The 18,630-nt window shown below is 34.9% G+C and overlaps 1 protein-coding gene across 4 annotated transcripts in view; it reads right to left on the reverse strand.

Moving 5' to 3' along the window:
- SLC39A10 (solute carrier family 39 member 10) overlaps window positions 1–18,630 on the reverse strand; it is a 104,876-nt gene that overhangs the window by 29,394 nt on the left and 56,852 nt on the right. For all 4 annotated transcript variants that reach the window (XM_022567290.3, XM_089915965.1, XM_089915966.1 and 1 more), the window contains 2 exons: window positions 11,838–12,862; window positions 9,702–9,909 (listed from right to left, as the gene is read on the reverse strand). In XM_022567290.3, coding sequence (XP_022422998.1) covers window positions 9,702–9,909; window positions 11,838–12,851 — 1,222 coding nt within the window. In that variant the 5' untranslated portion in view covers window positions 12,852–12,862. The remainder of the gene's footprint in view (window positions 1–9,701; window positions 9,910–11,837; window positions 12,863–18,630) is intronic.

Raw genomic sequence — 18,630 nt, forward strand, 5'->3', positions numbered from 1 at the left:
AAAGAGTTGAGAGAAAATGTGATTCTGTTCCCTAATCATATAAATTATATCTAAAAATGAACATTATTCTAAGCAAGTATTTCCTTTATAAAACTCTCATCATATAAACTTCTGGCTCAGGGTATCTTGAATGTGAAGAAAAGTCCAAGAGTCTATGAAGCCATAAACATTTTGCAGTGTTATACGATGATTTACAATCTCAAATGGCTTCTGGTCAATTAGTCAAAACTCAAGTTACCAAATGACAAATCAACCAAAATCGAATTCAGTGAAAATCAATTTGCCAATATGCTGACAGGTGAGCTAAATACAGTATAACTGAAGAACAAGCACTGGCAGATTGAACAAATTAAATCAGCCAAGTGCTTACACATGTAGCTGAGGGAAGGTCTGTGTGAAAGGGTATATGAGTTCATATGTGTACAAATGGGTATATGTCACATATTACACTCTCCCAGGTACAATTTCTCATGAATCAGTGCTGGTAATTGTATCTCATTATTATCCTCCTGAGAAAGCAAATCTGTAAGCTAAAAGAAATGTCTGAAAGAGAGAAGCCCACTTTATGATTAGAAAATCACTAGTACTTGTGATTATCTGACACCTGAAACTCAGAGAATACAAGAAAACATCACAATCCCACAAAGCCAAAAGCCTTACATGAATCAACCCAAGGTCATAGTACTGGCCAACTTCAAGAGCACCATTCTCATTGTATTTTTGGGTGAATGTCATTTACTTAGAATACAATGTGAATTATGCCATGTGGAGTTGTTCAATGAAGTGATATTACATTGAGCTTGGACAGCTGCCCCTCCAAAATGAGTTAATATATATATATACATACACACACACACTCACACTCACATTTTTTAAAAATACTTAACAGAAATGTTTTTTCTTTATTGGTTATACAATAAAATGATTGTTAAGAAACTGGTTATTTCAAAAACATAATAGATTTACAAAAAACAAAAAAAGAGAGAACATAAGTATAATATAGAAGAAAATAATCACGTCACAAAAAGAAAAACAAAAAGACAATGAAAGGGACAAAAAAGAAATATAAGATCAACAGGAAAACAAGGCTTAAAATGGCAATAAATACATATCTATCAATAATTACCTTAAATATCAATGGACTAAATGCTCCAATCAAAAAGCACAGAGTGGCAGAATGGATAAAAAAACAAGAGCCTACAATATGCTGCCTACAAGAGACCCATTTTAGTGCAAAGGACACACACAGATTGAAAGTGAGGGAATAGCAAAAGATATTTCATGCAAATGGAAATGACAAGAAAGCAGGGGTTGCAATACTTGTATCAGACAAAACAGACTTTAAAACAAAGACCATAAAGAAAGATAAAGGAGGACACTATATAATGATAATACAAGAAGATCAATACAAGAAAAGGATTTTACACTCGTCAACATATATGCACCTAATATAGGAGCACCCACATAAATAAAACAAATACTAACAGACATAAAAGGAGAAACTGACAGGAATACAACAATAGTAGGATACTTTAAAACCCCACTCACATCAATAAACAGATCTTCCAGACAGAGAATCAACAGAGCAACAGAAATACTAAATGATACGATAGAGCAGTTAGACTTGATATTTTCAGGACATTACATCCAAAAAACCCAGAATACACATTCTTTTCAAGAGCACATGACACATTCTCTAGGACTGACCACATACTAGGGCACAAAACAAGCCTCAACAAATTTAAGAGTACAGAAATTATCCCAAGCATCTTTTCAACCACAATGGCATGAAACCAGAAATTAACCACAGAAAAAGTAATGAGAAAAAAACGATTACATGGAGACTAAACAACATGCTACTAAAAAACCAATGGGTTAATGATGAAATCAAAGAGAAAATTAAAAAATACCCTGAGATAAATGACAATGAAAACATCACCATACAAAATCCATGGAATGCAGCAAAAGAGGGATATTAATAGCAATACAGGCCTTCCTCAAGAAAACTCTCAAATAAACAACCTACCCTACCACTTAAAAGAATTAGAAAAAGAAGAACAAACAAAACCTAAAGTCAGCAGAAGGAAAGAAATAATAAAGATCAGAGAGAAAATAAATAAAGTAGAGATTAAAAAAACAAGAGAAAAAGTCAATAAAACAAAGGGCTGGCTCTTTGAAAGGATAAACAAGATGGACAAACCACTGGCCAAGCTCACCAAGAAGAAAAGAAAGACAACTCAAAATAAGAAATGAAAAAGGAAACATAACAACTGGTACTGCAGAAATACAAAAAAACTGTAAGGGAACACTATGAACAATTACATGACAACAAATTTGACAACGCAGAAGAAACAGACAAGTTTCTAGAAAAATACAGCCCACCAAAATTGAATCAAGAAGAAACAGATAATTTGAACAGACTGATCACTAGAACTGAAATAGAATCTGCAATTTAAAAACTCCCACAGAAGTCCAGGACCAGACGGCTTCACAGGCGAATTCTACCAAACATACAAAGAAGAACTTATACCGATCTTTCTCAAACTCTGCCAAAAAGTTGAAGAGAAAAGAACACTCCCAAGGATATTCTATGAAAAGAGTTTTCTCATTCTTCCAACTAGAGGAAATATATATAATATGCTTGCTACCTTCAAAAGATTTTTCAAATTGATTTTAGAAAATAAATTCTAGAACTAAAAAGGATCCTATAACTTCTAGTAACATTTTTTATACATAAAATATAGAGAGCACAACTGAGACTATTATAATATATTGAGTTTAATTACTCCTCTGTGAATATGCTGCCTTGATTGACAAAGTTGGAAATTATAAAAAATATTTTCAGGGCTTCCCTGGTGGTGCAGTGGTTGGGAGTCCGCCTGCTGATGCAGGCGACACGGGTTTGTGCCCCGGTCCGGGAAGATCCCACATACCGTGGAGCGGCTGGGCCCGTGAGCCATGGCCGCTGAGCCTGTGCATCCGGAGCCTGTGCTCCACAACGGGAGAGGCCACAACAGTGACCGGCCCGTGTACCACAAAAAAAAAAAAAAAAAAAAAAAAAAAATTTTCAAAGAGGCCAATTATTCTGCCCCTTTATAAAGAATTTTTTTAATTTCTTGCTTACTTGTAGCTATTTGAACTGGCAACATACTAGCTATTGTCATATTGTATAGCTAGAAAGAACTTTAATAATCTACAGTAGCGTTTCTCAAACTGCTCATCTAATTCTATGAGATAGGTGGCATTCCAAGGGGAGTGAGGAGAGAATTTTAATAATCAAAAAGACTTGGTAATTCTGGATTAAACAAGTTCCCTCAGAGCCTCTAACAGTTTAATGAGCAATGTGAATTTCTGCAAGGGGGAAATAATATGCAGTATTTTTCTAACTTACTTGATCATGGAACCTATTAATATAGCACAATGAGCCAGTATCCTGAAGAACACAATTTAGCAGGCCCCAATGTGTCCAATGTCCTTTTACTTTAGAGATTTGTATTTGTATATTTAGGCAAAGAGATGTTAAATGCTAAACATTACCACTTCACACCTACTAGGATGGCTTTGAAAAAAAGAAAAAAGAAAAACACATGTTGGCAAAGATGTGGAGAAACTGGAACGTCTTACGTTGCTAGTGGGAACATAAAATAGTGCAGCCACTGTAGCAAAGATTTGGTAGTTCCTCAAAAAGCTAAACAGAATCACCATATGACCCAGAAATTCCACTCCTAGGTCTATACCCCAAAGAACTGAAAGCAGAAACTCAGATACTTGTATGCCTTGTTCATTACAGCATTATTCACAATAGCCAAGCGCCCATCAATGAATGAATGGTTTAACGAAATGTGGTATATACATGCAATGGACTAGTATTCAGCTACAAAAACGAATGCAGTTTGATACATGCTACAACATAGGTGAACCTTAAAAACATTATGCTGAGTATTTCAAAATAAAGAAGAGACAGAAAAGATAAACATTGTATGATTCCACTTACATTAACTATCTAGAATAGTCAAATTCATAGAGACAAAAAGATTAGAGGTTACCAGGGGCTGGGGGTAGGGGGGAAATGAGCTATTGCTTAATGGTTACACAGTTTCTATCTGGGGTGGTGGGTAAAAAAAGTTTTACAAGTAGTGTGATGGTTGCACAACATTGTGAATGTAATAAATGCCACTAATTTGTACACTTCAATGGTTAAGACAGCAAACTTTATGTTATATACATTTTACCGTAATAAAAAATAGTTAAACAGCTAGCTAAAATGGCAAAGTCAAAACTAAACCCGGGCTTCCCTGGTGGCACAGTAGTTGAGAGTCTGCCTGCCGATGCAGGGGACGTGGGTTCGTGCCCTGGTCTGGGAAGATCCCACATGCCGTGGAGCGGCTGGGCCCATAAGCCATGGCTGCTGAGCCTGCATGTCCGGAGCCTGTGCTCCGCAACGGGAGAGGCCACAACAGTGAGAGGCCTGCATACTGCAAAAAAAAAAAAAAAAAAAAAACCAAACCCAAAGTCCTTCCTGAATCCACTGTTTTCTCCAGTAACTCAAAGTATTTTCAGAGAATTCTTGGCCAAGTGATTTATTTACCACTTATGTATTTACCCCCAGGGAGATGGCTTCACATAGAAGAGGATTTACAAGAAAAATAAGTATAATTAAACATAAAAATAAGAAGAAATACCATTTCAGATAAATCAGAAATTTTCTAGATATTTTGTATAGATTACAACTATTCCATCACAACTGTTTCATTAGCAAAACAGCCCTATTATTCCATAAGTGTATGTTATTACAGATACGTTTTCTTATACTGACTTCTTATTAATTTTTAACAGTAATTTTAGCTTTCTAGCACTAAAAATTTAAGAAGTAGTCATTCTCCTAACTTAAATTTTCTTCAAGGAAAATTACGATTTCTTTGAACTATGAGAAGTAAAGTTGTTTTGAATTTATTGTACCTGAAATACATTCCCATGCTATTTAAGTATGTACTTATTTTTAGAATTAATAACATACACATTTAAAGCTCACATAAACTCTATCATAATTTCTTAGGTGTAGAAAAAAGGCAACTCAGGTAATAAAATTTTTCTGATTCTCGACCAAAGTATTGCGTTTTTTCGATCACAATTTGGTATAAAGCCATAAAAAAGCAAAATAACAACGATAAACAATGAACAATAAAAGGAATCTCATAAAACTTATACCAACCTAACACTATGCAAACTGTTAAGTACAACTAGCAAATGTTTTCTTTATTTGTACCCAAGATACCATATGCAATAAAAAATGCTAAATGTCTGAAATAAGCTTCACTTATTCTGCGAATTAGGTCTCTTAAAACGTTAAAGGTCTTCAAGCTTAGTTATTCACCAACTCCCTTTCTCATTATCTAGAGAGAAAATGCATTCTTTTAAAAAGAAGCGCTCATCTGTGGAAACTTTCTAATTAACTTGGTTCAAAGCATGTGCAAGATGGCAGTTTTCTACACTGTTTCAGCATTTTAATTGGCAGAAAATGCTGAGCGGCCTATTCACAACTCCCCTTGATAATTAAGCTAGGGTCAACTCTATGACTAAATGAGCCAATCTTGTGAAACAAACGATTCCTACCATACACAGTATATATAGCATATTTGGTTTACAGCAGTCTCTGAATAGTTAATGAGGTAGTAGCTGTGTCACTATGGGAGATTTATACAGAACAAGTTAACCTTGTTTAATGGTGCAGCAGTCATTGAAAATAATTATTAGCAGAGCATTCTCTCTAACAATTATTAACATCTATCAGGACATAATTAATTCAAGCTTCATTTCTGAGAATGTTAATAACCACCTGCAAACAACTAATCAATATTCACTATTAGTAAAGTATTCGTTTTCAAAGCAAGTACAATTTCCTCTAAGGCTTTTCATATTTAATAAATGTAATTTTCAACATTACTATAGTCAAGCATCTGTCAACAGCCTTGTTAAAATATATAGATGATGTCAATATTACAACATAGACAACTCTAAGTCATAACCCACAGCTGATGAGAAAACAAAGAACTAGAGTTTTTTTAAGAAACCATAAAAACAAAAAAGCCTATTAGTTTTAACTCCAGATGCCACAATCTTGTCAGTCTCCATTTTTCCCCGCAAAGAACAAATGTATTTTATTTTTTATTAAGTTAAATAATCTTAGACCTAGCTTCCCCTTTTATTCCTGCCAGGGAGAATTTATAAGCACCTGAGAGAGACTGTGGCTCTCAAGGTGTTTACTCATCTACAAAGATCAATGAGCATGAAGCCACAAAGAGGACATATTTTGTCTATCCAAAGATCATTATTCAAGTCTAGCATGTGAAATCACTTTTCTCTGCCTTTCCAGATCTTAACAGACTGAACCCAGCTTGTCTAACTAGAAGACTATTCTCAGGTTGTTTTCTTTTTTTTTTTAATGACTAATCTACACTTATAGTAATACTTACTTATATCAATATTTACCTCTACCCGTTTCCTGTCTCTGTCTGCATTATCTGTCAAATCACTAACACTCTCCTTATCTCCCTGTCATTTACATTTTAGCAAAGCACACTTAAGAACCTTTTCAGCAGGAAGCAGTAGAGCACAGCATAGGAGAAGAGCATAGTGGTTACATTACAGGTTTTAGATGGAGAATACTCTAGTTCCTATCACAGCTCTGCTGCCTGGCAGCTATGTGACCTTGGGCATGTTACTTAACTTCTCAAAGCCTCCTTTCCTCAGCAAAGAGAAGTAAATAAAAGTGCCTATCTCATGGGTGTAACAAATTAAATTAAATAACTCTTGTAAAAGTGTTTAAAATAGCACACAGTAAGGTTCCAATAAATATAGGCTATTATGATTAATTTATCTATTCTGAAGTCATTTTCCCATTGCAAAGAAATTAACCAAGAATAGGCAGGAACCTAGGAGACTTAGTTATGTATTGAGCGCATTTCTTTTTATGTGTACTCTTTTAAGCTTTAAGAAATGTCTCTATCATATAAAACTCATACTAGAATGTGATATTCTTAAACATGTCTACCTTATTGCTACACTATGAAAACATTTTAAATGCTGCTCTTTCAATCTTTCATCTATTTTATCGGAATTCTGTTTTCAGCTCATATTCATACACATCAATTTAGTCACTTTAATTACTATGTAATACCACCACTATATCTTGGGCATTTCGACCAGAACTGCATTCATCATGATTTTGCAAATGATGAAGTTCCTGAAATACAACTCATTCTGAGTGAGAACACTGTATTATCAAAGTACACCCGGCTGGCTTACAAGTGTTCTTCCTAGGTTAGAACTGAAAGTTTATAGACTAATATTAAGCAATTTATTCATTTAATCAATATATGAGTGCTTACTTTTTGTCCAAAGTACCCTTTATCTTAGGCACTAGGGATGCTGAGATGAAAGACCCAGGCACTTCCTTTAACCAACTAAAGTCAAACAAAAACGTAACTAATCCAATTATGAACTCTGTACCATGATGGAAATATCCAGAGAGTATCAAGGTAGGGGACTTAATTAAGCCTAGAATGGTCACTAAGTTATCCCAGAGAGACTAATCCTTGAGCTGAATCTTTGAGGAATCATAGTAGTCAGCCAAGTAGAGAGGTTTACAATGTGAAAAGGCACAGAGGCATGAAGGTAAACCAGCATAATCTATTACCATGAGTTTGTTATGGTTAGAGCTAAGAGGGAAGAAACGAATGGTGGAGGATAAAGATGGAAAGGTAGGTAGGCATGGATCATATTCTGGAAAGCATGATTGGGAGAAAAAAAACCAACACTCTGAACTTTGAACAACATAGCATAATGCAGTATTCTAAAATATATGAGGAAAAAAGTATAACTAGCACATCACATCAAATCCATGTTCTCATAGCTATTACTGCTTACAATACAAAAAATGTAAAGAAAAATATAGAGATCTAATGAAAAATATTAGTGTAACAATATGTGGCAAAAATCATAAAGGTGATACCAGAATTAGCTATATTTGGAAAATAATAGCACAGTGATTGCCCAGAACATTTATCAGACAAACCTCAGACTTGGTGGGTTTTATCTAGGTCTGGGAATTATGGGCAAGTTACTAAACTTTTCTATACCTCAGCTTCCTTATCTGTAAAAACAAGAATCATACAATAGCTCCCTCACATAATAATTCAATAATTATTATTAAAATTTACTAAAAAGAAAAAAAAAAGCATGTAAAACACTTAGAACATGGATATCAAAATGGTTAAACTTCCCAGGACTGAATCTGACCACTATCACTCACTAGTTCTGAGACCCTGGGAAAGTTATTAGGGTAACATTCTCCACCTCATAAGACTGTTGTGAGGAGTAAATGAACTGAGTTTAGAACAGTGCCTGCAATACATGTTTGTTAATAAATAAAAGGAAAACATACGTATTAAATAAATGCCAGCTATCACTAAAAAGAAAAATCTATGTCAGAGTATCTCCTTTGCATTTCAGAAAGATAAATCTAGCTTAAATGCTAAGCATGACCTACAAAGGGGACAAAAACACAGGCAGGGAAGGTTATGAAGGCATTTCAACAATTCAGGAAAGAACCAAGGAGGATCTGAACTAAAGTTATGACAGAGTGGATACAGTTGGAAGATATTTAAGACTCAACTGGACTTGACAACTGATTATACAAGGGGAAATAGGAAATGAAAATTAAAACCATAAGAGGGAAAAAAATCAAAGATTTTCAGATTTTATCAAAAGAATGAATTGGAATGGCATTTGGGATTCTATAAGAGGTATGAACTTCCTGTGGAGTAGAAGTTCCAGAAATATTAGATGGGAGGTATCTGTAAACATCAAGGTGGAGCAATCTAGCCAACTGGATATGATGAAAAAGAGCCTAGAGAGAAGTTTAAAAATAGTTTTGGGGCTTCCCTGGTGGCACAGTGGTTGAGAGTCCGCCTGCCGATGCAGGGGACACGGGTTCGTGCCCCGGTCTGGGAAGATCCCACATGCCGCGGAGCGGCTGGGCCCGTGAGCCATGGCCGCTGAGCCTGCGCGTCCAGAGCCTGTGCTCCGCAACGGGAGAGGCCACAACAGTGAGAGGCCCGCGTACCAAAAAAAAGCAACGGGAGAGGCCACAACAGTGAGAGGCCCGCGTACCAAAAAAAAAAAAAAAAAAAAAAAATAGTTTTGGTTTTACTCTCTAGAAGTGCCCATGATGAAGTTCATGTGCCAATCACTGGCATTTCTGAGACATTCCTAGAGTTTCACCACACTGGCTTCCCTTTTTACTTCCTCAGGAACTTAATAATCTTTTCATTAGAGCCCCTCACCCTGCTAAATGTTAAGTAATTATAACATCATATAACTTTAATTAGGGGTCCCCTTATTAACATTTGCCCATCAAGAAGAATCTATTTATGACAAACCTGTATTTCCTTTCTAATCTATTAGTTCTCTGTCTGTAGCAAAACATTCCTCTGTAGTGTCAGAAGACATTAGTAAACTGTATTGTGCCTCCTTGTCTCCCCCCAATCTTTCTAAACACACATACCTAAACATGATTAAAACATACTGAAAGTCACCAAAAGGAAAGCAATCATTTGGAATTACTTCCTCATTCAATTACATTAAAATAAAAAATAACTACAGAGACTTTTTTGAGGAGAAAGAACTTAAATCTTTCTTACCTGATGCCCCTATATTTGCCTTATCTTCAGGAACCAGATTTTTATCTTTATTTAAATCTTCAACTAAAAGTTTGTCAAAATGCTCAATACAAAGTCTGCTGTCGATTTGATATAACAAAGCAGGGCAAAGGTACGTAAATAGATCAGGTGAGATTGGAGAATTGGCCCGATGACCATAGTATTTTAACAACTGAGTGACGTTCAAACACTGCAAGGAAATTGATAAAAAAAATTAAGTAAGAGTACTTTAAGAAGATTATGCAGAAAAAGAAAATATTATATAGTAAAAATATTCTAAATATTATTTGAAAATAATCTGCAATATATAGATACCTATTACAAAGAATGATTTTTGACAGGAATTTATGATAGGAATACATTCAACTTGATTATCCAAAACTTTTAATAGATTTGAACCATTTTCCACTGCAACATATAAAAGATATGACTTTCTGCCATCAATAAGAATGCCTTAGAACTATATTCCCAAGATCCTTAAGGGGTGAGGAAAAAAATCACTTCCCTAGTCAAAGTGCAATCATCAATCGCTCAAGATTCTTATTTGTGAAACAGTGTTAAACAGACTTAAGAGTTCTTTGACAACTTTATATTAAAATATACAAGGATATAGACATGTTCACTAAGGTACCCCAAAAGAATATCATATAGGGGAATTCTATCCCAATGCTAAAACTGGAGGATTAAAAAAAGGCAGCTTTATCCACTGGTACTTTAAGTACAAAATATAACAAAACAAAGAAGAAAACAAGTAACAAAAAATTCTGGACCCGTCATATAGTAAAAACAAATATCTAAAATTGAGGCAAAGGAGATGGCACTACCTCTTTTTCATACATATGCACTCTGGTTGCATGCTTGCTTATTTTATCTATGGTACAAAAAACAGAATCAAAACATACAAACAAAAAAAATGATTTTTTTCAGGCCTTTACATGAGATACTACTACCCTATCCAATGCATAGAATATTTCCAGAAATCTTGAAAAAATCCTCAGTATGCATCAGGCCTATGGGATACAAAATAACAAGTCTGATGATCCAGACCCCACAAGTAGAATACAAAAAGTAAACATTATTGATAATGTCTAGTTATTATCAACAAGACTCTAGGATATTACCCATAGTAACAAATTAATATATTTCTTTAAAAGTACACTAAGATTTTTAAATTTGCTAAAAACCAAATATCTAATGATTTGTCCAGTAAATAAACAAAGATATTTACTTAGATGTAAAACACACTTCCATAATAAGAGACAGAAACAACAAAGGTTGAGGTCATTTTCCACATTAGATGGTGCTGCTTTTTCTACATCCGAACAATAAACAAATTCAACAATTTTTTTAAACTTTAATGAGGGCTAAATATAAGAATACATAAGGGTGTTGATACACTTTTAATGAGACAAAAATGTTTTTAAGGTGAATAGTTTTTTTAAAAATCAAGAAGGAACCAATCAAATGTGAAAGAATTCAAAAGAGCATGAAAATTTAAAAGAAAAACAAAACCATTCCATTACTATTGGAGTTTCCCATTATTATATCTTTTTGCATTCATTGTACATCTGTTGAAAGCATAAGAAAAGACTAATATGAGCAAGTAGGTCCTATGATAAAGTGACAGAGAAAACAAACCTACCACATGTGCAAAATACCTGACTTTGTAGCTAGATCAATAACTGGCAACCACTCCAAAGTTAATAAGTTAACAATTATGAAAAAAAACTGTCTAGGAACTTCCCAAGAAAACAGTTTGAACAAAAAAAGTCTTCAATTTTCAAATATCTAGAAACCAGCTAACAGTAACAACATGTAAACTAATTTTGGGAGTCAAAACAAGTCTTAAGCAAGAGAGTAAAATAAGGAACAAAAATAAGGAATACATTTTCTAACAACCTTTAAACATTTAGGAATTGAAGGAACCCAAATTTGAGAACAAACAATGTAAGTGAAAATGCAGCTAAAAATCTTTAACCTGATTTTGATTCCTTAATGTATTTTGTAACTGGAAATAAGTTTGAATATGGCTGACTATTCCTCTGTTACTTCTCTTTTTACCTAAAAATGCTCCACAATCATCTGAGAATTACGGAGCAACCATCTTGTTCTGCTTACCTCATGTTGCCGGTCATCTTCATTATGATCTTTGTGACTAGCAGCTGAATAAATTGCACTTTTTTTAACATGCGGTGCTTCTCGTTTTCTAGTATGTCGAAGTTCACCTTCATTATCAGGATCAAGATCTTGGTGTCCGTGACCAGGATCATGACCATTATGTTCTGGAAGACGTACATGAAAATGACCTGGGTTATGTACACGATCAGGTTTGTGGACCCGATTATGCTCGTACTGTTCACCCTGATCATGGTTAGGGGGAAAACCTGGTGTAATAACCTCAGAATTTTCATTACTTTTCTTCCCTTTTCTCTTCTTCTTTCCTTTCAGTAGCTTACTTTCAGATTGTTCCTGTGTTTTATTGGTCTCTGTAGAAGGTTCATGGCTAGGCTCCCCATGCTCACTGTGAATAATGGAATCATTAGGAAAATGGCGAGTAGTGTTATGATCAAGGTGATGACGCAAACAATGATGATGACATAAGCGATGATTACGGTCATGCATATGTTTATCATCAGATTTGACAGACACTTCAATTGTCTCTTTCTCTGGATCACACTTATGGCTTCTTTTTGTTGATACACTGGTCACAGTTTGATTTTCTGAATTTAAATGACTATGGGAATGCTGGTGGTTATGTGAGTGAAAATGCTTTCCCTCTTGAACTGCCAAAATATCTAAGTGAGAGACATGATCGTGGCCAAGATCCTCATGATTAATCTCAACTACTTTTATCTCTCCAAGGCCCAAGTTTGTTAAAAGTTTCTCCAGACCAAAAAAGGATAATCTTCCATTTTCACCATAACGATCAAAAAGTTTTTCAATATAATATTTTTTTTCATTTTCAGCATCCAGCACTGAAAATTTGCTTGACTCCGATTCTGTCATTCCACGATGGTGTCTGTGATGCTCTTCAGAACCATGGTCATGTTCTTCATGGCAATGGTTGCAATGATGGAAAATAAATGTCAGCAAACAAATGAGGCAAAATTTTGTGTGCATATGTACCTTCATTTCTATTTTTCCTAAAGGGAAAGAGAAACAAGCATTAGTTTATACTTATGCACACTCAAAATAAACAAACTTACCAGCAGTTGCCAATTCACTAGGCAAATTGTTTTACCCCATTTCTTTCATGCCTATGAATCATTCTTTTCTTCTTCAAGCTCCTATAAAAAATGGCCCCTTTTATCAAAATAGTGTAAAGCCCTTCAAATTAATACAAATTTGCTTAAAACTCATCTGCAGGACTACTCTGACTCCCTTTAAGCACAATACTTTATACACATTTATACAGTAAATGTTGGTTCCTTCCTATATGGTCCTTTACAAAAAAGTTTACTCAACTCTGTTCTTGAGGTCCTGGTCAGTGCAATAAGGCAGTAAGATGAAATGTGTGATAAGATATGTAAGAATCAGAAAGAAATGAAACTGTCATTATTCACAAATGGCAGGATTGGGTATGCAGAAAGTCCAAAAGAATCTATGAGAATTAATAAGTTAAGGACAATAACCTAAAATCAATTGTATTTCTCTACACCAGCAATAATTAGAAAATGAAATTAGAAAAAGTTTACCATTTACAGTAGCAAATAACTAGAAATAAATCTAACAAAAGATGTGCAAGACCTTTTCATAAAAAAAGATCACATATTATTGAGAGAAATGAAGGACCTATATAAATGGATGGCTTTATCATGTTCAAGATTGGATGAGACATGATCCAATGTAATCCCAATCAAAATCCCAGAGATAATTTTATGAAAATTGATGAGGTATTTTTAATGTTTACATGGAAACCAAGGGCCCAAAATGGACAAGACACTCTACCTACCAGTTACTAAAGACTGTGGGTATCTGGTGTAAGAACAAATAAATAAATAACATAGTCTAAAAATAGGAAAGATTCTCTTTTCCTTGGTGCTTGGTCAACTAGATTTCGATATAGAAGAAAAATAAATTAAACTTGACCCCTACCTCACACCATATGTAAACATCAATTATAGATGGATTGTAAATGTAAATCTAAAACAGTAAATTTTAAAGTAAAACAGGGTCCAAAACTGTGCTGCACAATATGGTAGCCACTTGTCAAGTGCAGCTACTTAAATTTAAACTAACAACTTAATTAAAAATTCAGCTTCTTGGGAGTTCCCTGGCAGTCCAGTGGTTAGGACTTGGTGCATTCACTTTGGTGGCCCAGGTTCAATCCCTGTTTGGGGAACTAAGAACCCACAAGCTGCGTGGCACGGCCCAAAAGAAAAGCTCCCAAAACAACAACTGTTTCTCAGTCACCTAATTACATTTTAAATGCTCAATAGTCACATGTAACTCATGGCTACCATACTGAACAGTGTAGACAAAGAACATGTCAATCATCACAGAAAGTTCTACTGGACAGCATGCTTCTAGAATATGGAAATATGATGTGAGTCATTCATGCAATATTAAAGTTTTCTAGAATAAACAGGTCAAAGTCATTGTCATCCTATATTTTATATAACCCACTATATCCAAAATATTATCATTTCAACAGGTAATCAGTATAAAAATTATTAATGAAATTTTTACATTCTTTTTTATACTATGTCTTTGAAATCTGGCATGTATTTTATACTTACAGACATCTTAATTCAGACTAGCCACATTTCAACAGCCACATGTGGCTACTGGCTACTGTACTGGAAAGTATAGATCTAGAAGATTTATTTGGGAGACTAGCTTCAAGACCTTCAAGATAGGACATAATGTGCATTATGAAGGAAAGACTGATCAAGTACACTACATTAAAATAAAGAAATTTCTATTCATCAAGAGATATCATTAAGAGACTAAAAAGGCAACAACAGATTGGGAGAAAATTATGGCAATGTTACTATCAATATATAAGGAATTTCTACAAATCAATATGAAAATTATGAGACAACTCAATGGAAAAATGGGAAATTTGAACGGGCACTTCATAAGAGGATAGCCAAATTACTAAGAAGCATATGAAAGGATTCTCAACCTCAATAGTCATCAGAGAATTATAAATTAAAATCACAAGTAGATACCACTATATACCCACCAGAATGAGTAAAGTATAAAAGATGTAGGCAAGAATATGGATCAACTGGAACCTGCATATACTGCTGGTGGGACTGCAAATTGGTATCTTATGGAAAACTATTTGGCAGGATCTGCCAGAAGTTGAACATAAGCATATCCACTCATATAGCAATTCTAGCCCTGGATATATGCAGAAATACATGGACAGAGATACAAAAAGACATGAATGAACATGAAAGTTCACATAACTATTATTCATCACAGCTCAAAACAGGAAAAAGGCCAAATGTCCATCAACAGTAGAATGGATAAACAAAACAATAATTTTACAATGGAATACTACACAGGAATGAAAATATAATCACAGATTCACACATTAACACAGATGAATCTCACAAATTGAGACTGAGCCAAAGATAAATGCTAAATAAACTATAGAGCAAAATTCTATTTATATAAAATTTAAAATGGGCAAAACTAAACCACGACAATGATTATTTTTTGAAGGGAAGGTAGAGGGTAATAACTGGGACTGGAAATTGTAGTAATGTTCTCTTTCTTTACTTGAGTAATGGTTACACAAATATGTTTACTTTGTGGTAATTCATTGTACTTATCATACTCTGTGTACTTTTCTGTACACATACTTACTTCAATTAAAAGTTTTTAAAAATCAAATTTTCTCCAGTGAAAACCAATTAGAAAATGTAATTATAAACAAAAATTATTAGGCTCCTAGAAATAAATAGAAAAAGACCATTAAAAGGAGAAATGTATATGACATTATTTGCAAAAACTGGAGAGACACCACCTACATGGATGGAATAAATGGCATAAGGTATATAAAGTCTTCCCAAGTGTATATGCAAATCTAATTCAGTGTCAATCAAAATCCCGGAAGCTGTCTGCTTTTCGTGAGACTGCATAAGCTAATCTAAAAATTCATATGGATGAGCAAAAACCCAAGGACAACCAACACAGTTCAGAAAATTAGCAAGGTGATAAAGACTTCTTTTTATAAAGTTATATAACTAAAATAACAGAACTGGCAGAGGGCCATACAGATAGACCAAAGAAACAACAGAATTCAGAAAAAGAATCAATAGGGGCTTCCCTGGTGGCGCAGTGGTTGAGAGTCCGCCTGCCGATGCAGGGGACACGGGTTCGTGCCCCGGTCCGGGAAGATCCCACATGCCGCGGAGTGGCTGGGCCCGTGAGCCATGGCCGCTGGGCCTGCGCATCCGGAGCCTGTGCTCCGCAACGGGAGAGGCCACAACAGCGAGGTCCGCGTACCGCAAAAAAAATAAAATAAAATAAAAAGAATCAATAATATTGATTGTGAAAAAATAGTTCTCCCTCACACCATACACAAATGTCAATTCCAAGAGGATTAAAAACCCAATGTGAAAAACAAAAAAATTCTTAACTTTTAGAATAAAATATAGGAGACTATCATGACTTTAGGCTAAGGAAAGACAAAAAAAGCACAAACCTTAAAAGGAAATTTTAGATAATTTAATTAAACTAAATTTTAGATAAGATGCAAAAAGCACAAACCTTAAAAGGAAATTTTGATTAATTTAATTACACTAAATTCTTTAAGTATTACTCTACAATAAAGAACACAATAAACAAAGTTTATGACAAGCTATATATACACTAAAAGATATTTGCAATGTGTATATATAAACAATGCATATAAAAGATCAGTATTCAGAACATATAAAACATATATATATATATATATATATATATATAAATACAAAACACTCCAATACTGCATAGACAACTATACAAAGGTTATAAACAGGACAGATGGTTAAGCAGTGACATGATCACTAATAATCTGGATAACACACCAAGACATTAAGAGGCAAAAATTAATATCTGAAAATACCAGGTGTTAAGCAAAAATCTAATGTAAAGAAATAGAAAATACCTTACACTGCTGGTGGGAGTATAAATTGGTGCAACCATTTTGGGAAGCAATCTGACATTTACTGAAGCTGAATATGAATACACTCCACAGCCCCCAAATTCCACTTTTATCTATCTATCTACCCTAGAGAAACTCTTACACTATGCACAGGAGACAAATTCAAGATCTCTAACGCAGTATTGTTGATTTTTTTTTTAATGTTAACTATGTTGTAAATAACAGAATACTGAACTAAAAGTGGTTAAACAAAGAGGAAAATTTCACATTAAAAAAGTTGGGGAAGGGCTTCCCTGGTGGCGCAGTGATTGAGAGTCCGCCTGCCGATGCCGGGGACACGAGTTTGTGCCCCGGTCTGGGAAGATCCCACATGCCACGGAGCTAGGCCCGTGAGCCATGGCCGCTGAGCCTGCGCGTCCGGAGCCTGTGCTCCGCAATGGGAGAGGCCACAACAGTGAGAGGCCCGCGTACCACACACACACACAAAAAAAAAAAAAGTTGGGGAAAATGGTGGTTTCAGGACAATTACACAAGCAAAACCCCAAACTCTCTCATCCTCAGATCTTTCTACTCAGAATCTCAAGAAACTGCTGTTGCCACAACCACTCCATCCTTGCACAACCATATCCAAAGCGCGGAAGGTTTGTCTTTTTCTTTTCATCCAGGGAGAAAAATCTTTCCTGAAAGTTCCTCTCAGATTTCCCTTAACATATCTTTCATCAGGGCTGTACTACATACACAAAACAAAACTGGTAAAGGAAGAAATTACCATGATCGGCTTAGACAAATCGACATTATTCTCTTGAGATTGGAAAGAAGCCACCTTTCCTATGCATATGGAGGGCATACTAACAGCAAGCAAAAAGGAGGTAAATGAGGAATGTCAGTTGATTATATAACCATTAGTGCCTGCCACAAACCTAAATGCCCATCAGTAGAAGAATGGATAAAAAAAATATGGCATACCTATGTAATTAAAGATTATGCTAAAGTTATAAATGTGTGACTATGAAATACACAACAAACATAATTCTTAGAAACATAAAGAGTAAACTCCAAAAAGGTACATGTCATATCATTTATACACAATTAAAAACATGCAAAATACCTTAATTTGGGTTCTACATACATGTAGCAAGAGCTTAACATGGGGATGATCACATTCTAGAGAGTCGTTATCTTTTCAGGAAGAAATGAAGGGGAGTCAGATGGTAGAGGAAGTATGCATATTTAGCTGCATCTGCAGTGTTTTATTTCTTAAAAAGTGAGGGGAATCTGAAGCAATGTGACAAAACATTTAATATTTGTAAAAGCAGCATAATGGGATTCAGGTGTGTGTTATACAGATCCTCCCCGACTTAAAGATGGGATTATGTCTCAACTCATCCTAACTTGAAAAATGTCATAAGTTGAAAATGCATTTAACATACATAATCCACTGAACATCATAGCTTAGCCTAGTCTTCCTTAAATGTGCTCAGAGCACTTACATTAAATAGCCTACAGGTGGGCAAAATCATCTAACACAAAGCCTGTTTTATAATAATAATCTCATGTAATTTACTGAATACTGTACTAAAAGTGAAAAACAGAAGGTTGTATGGGTACAGAATGGTTTACCTTGGTGATCGCGCAGCTGACTGGGAGCTGCAGCTCGCTGCCACTGCCCAGCATCACAAGAGTGTACTGTACTGCATATCACTACCTTGGACAAAGATCAAAATTCAAAACGAATGGTTTCTACTGAATGCATAGTGCTTTTGCATCACTGTGAAGTCAAAATATCGTAAATCGGAGTCCATCTGT

This window comes from Delphinapterus leucas, chromosome 8 (genome assembly GCF_059928025.1).
Source record: "Delphinapterus leucas isolate spDelLeu-1000000601 "Yukka" chromosome 8, BTC_Dleu_Yukka2, whole genome shotgun sequence".
In the NCBI taxonomy this organism is placed as follows: domain Eukaryota; kingdom Metazoa; phylum Chordata; class Mammalia; order Artiodactyla; family Monodontidae; genus Delphinapterus; species Delphinapterus leucas.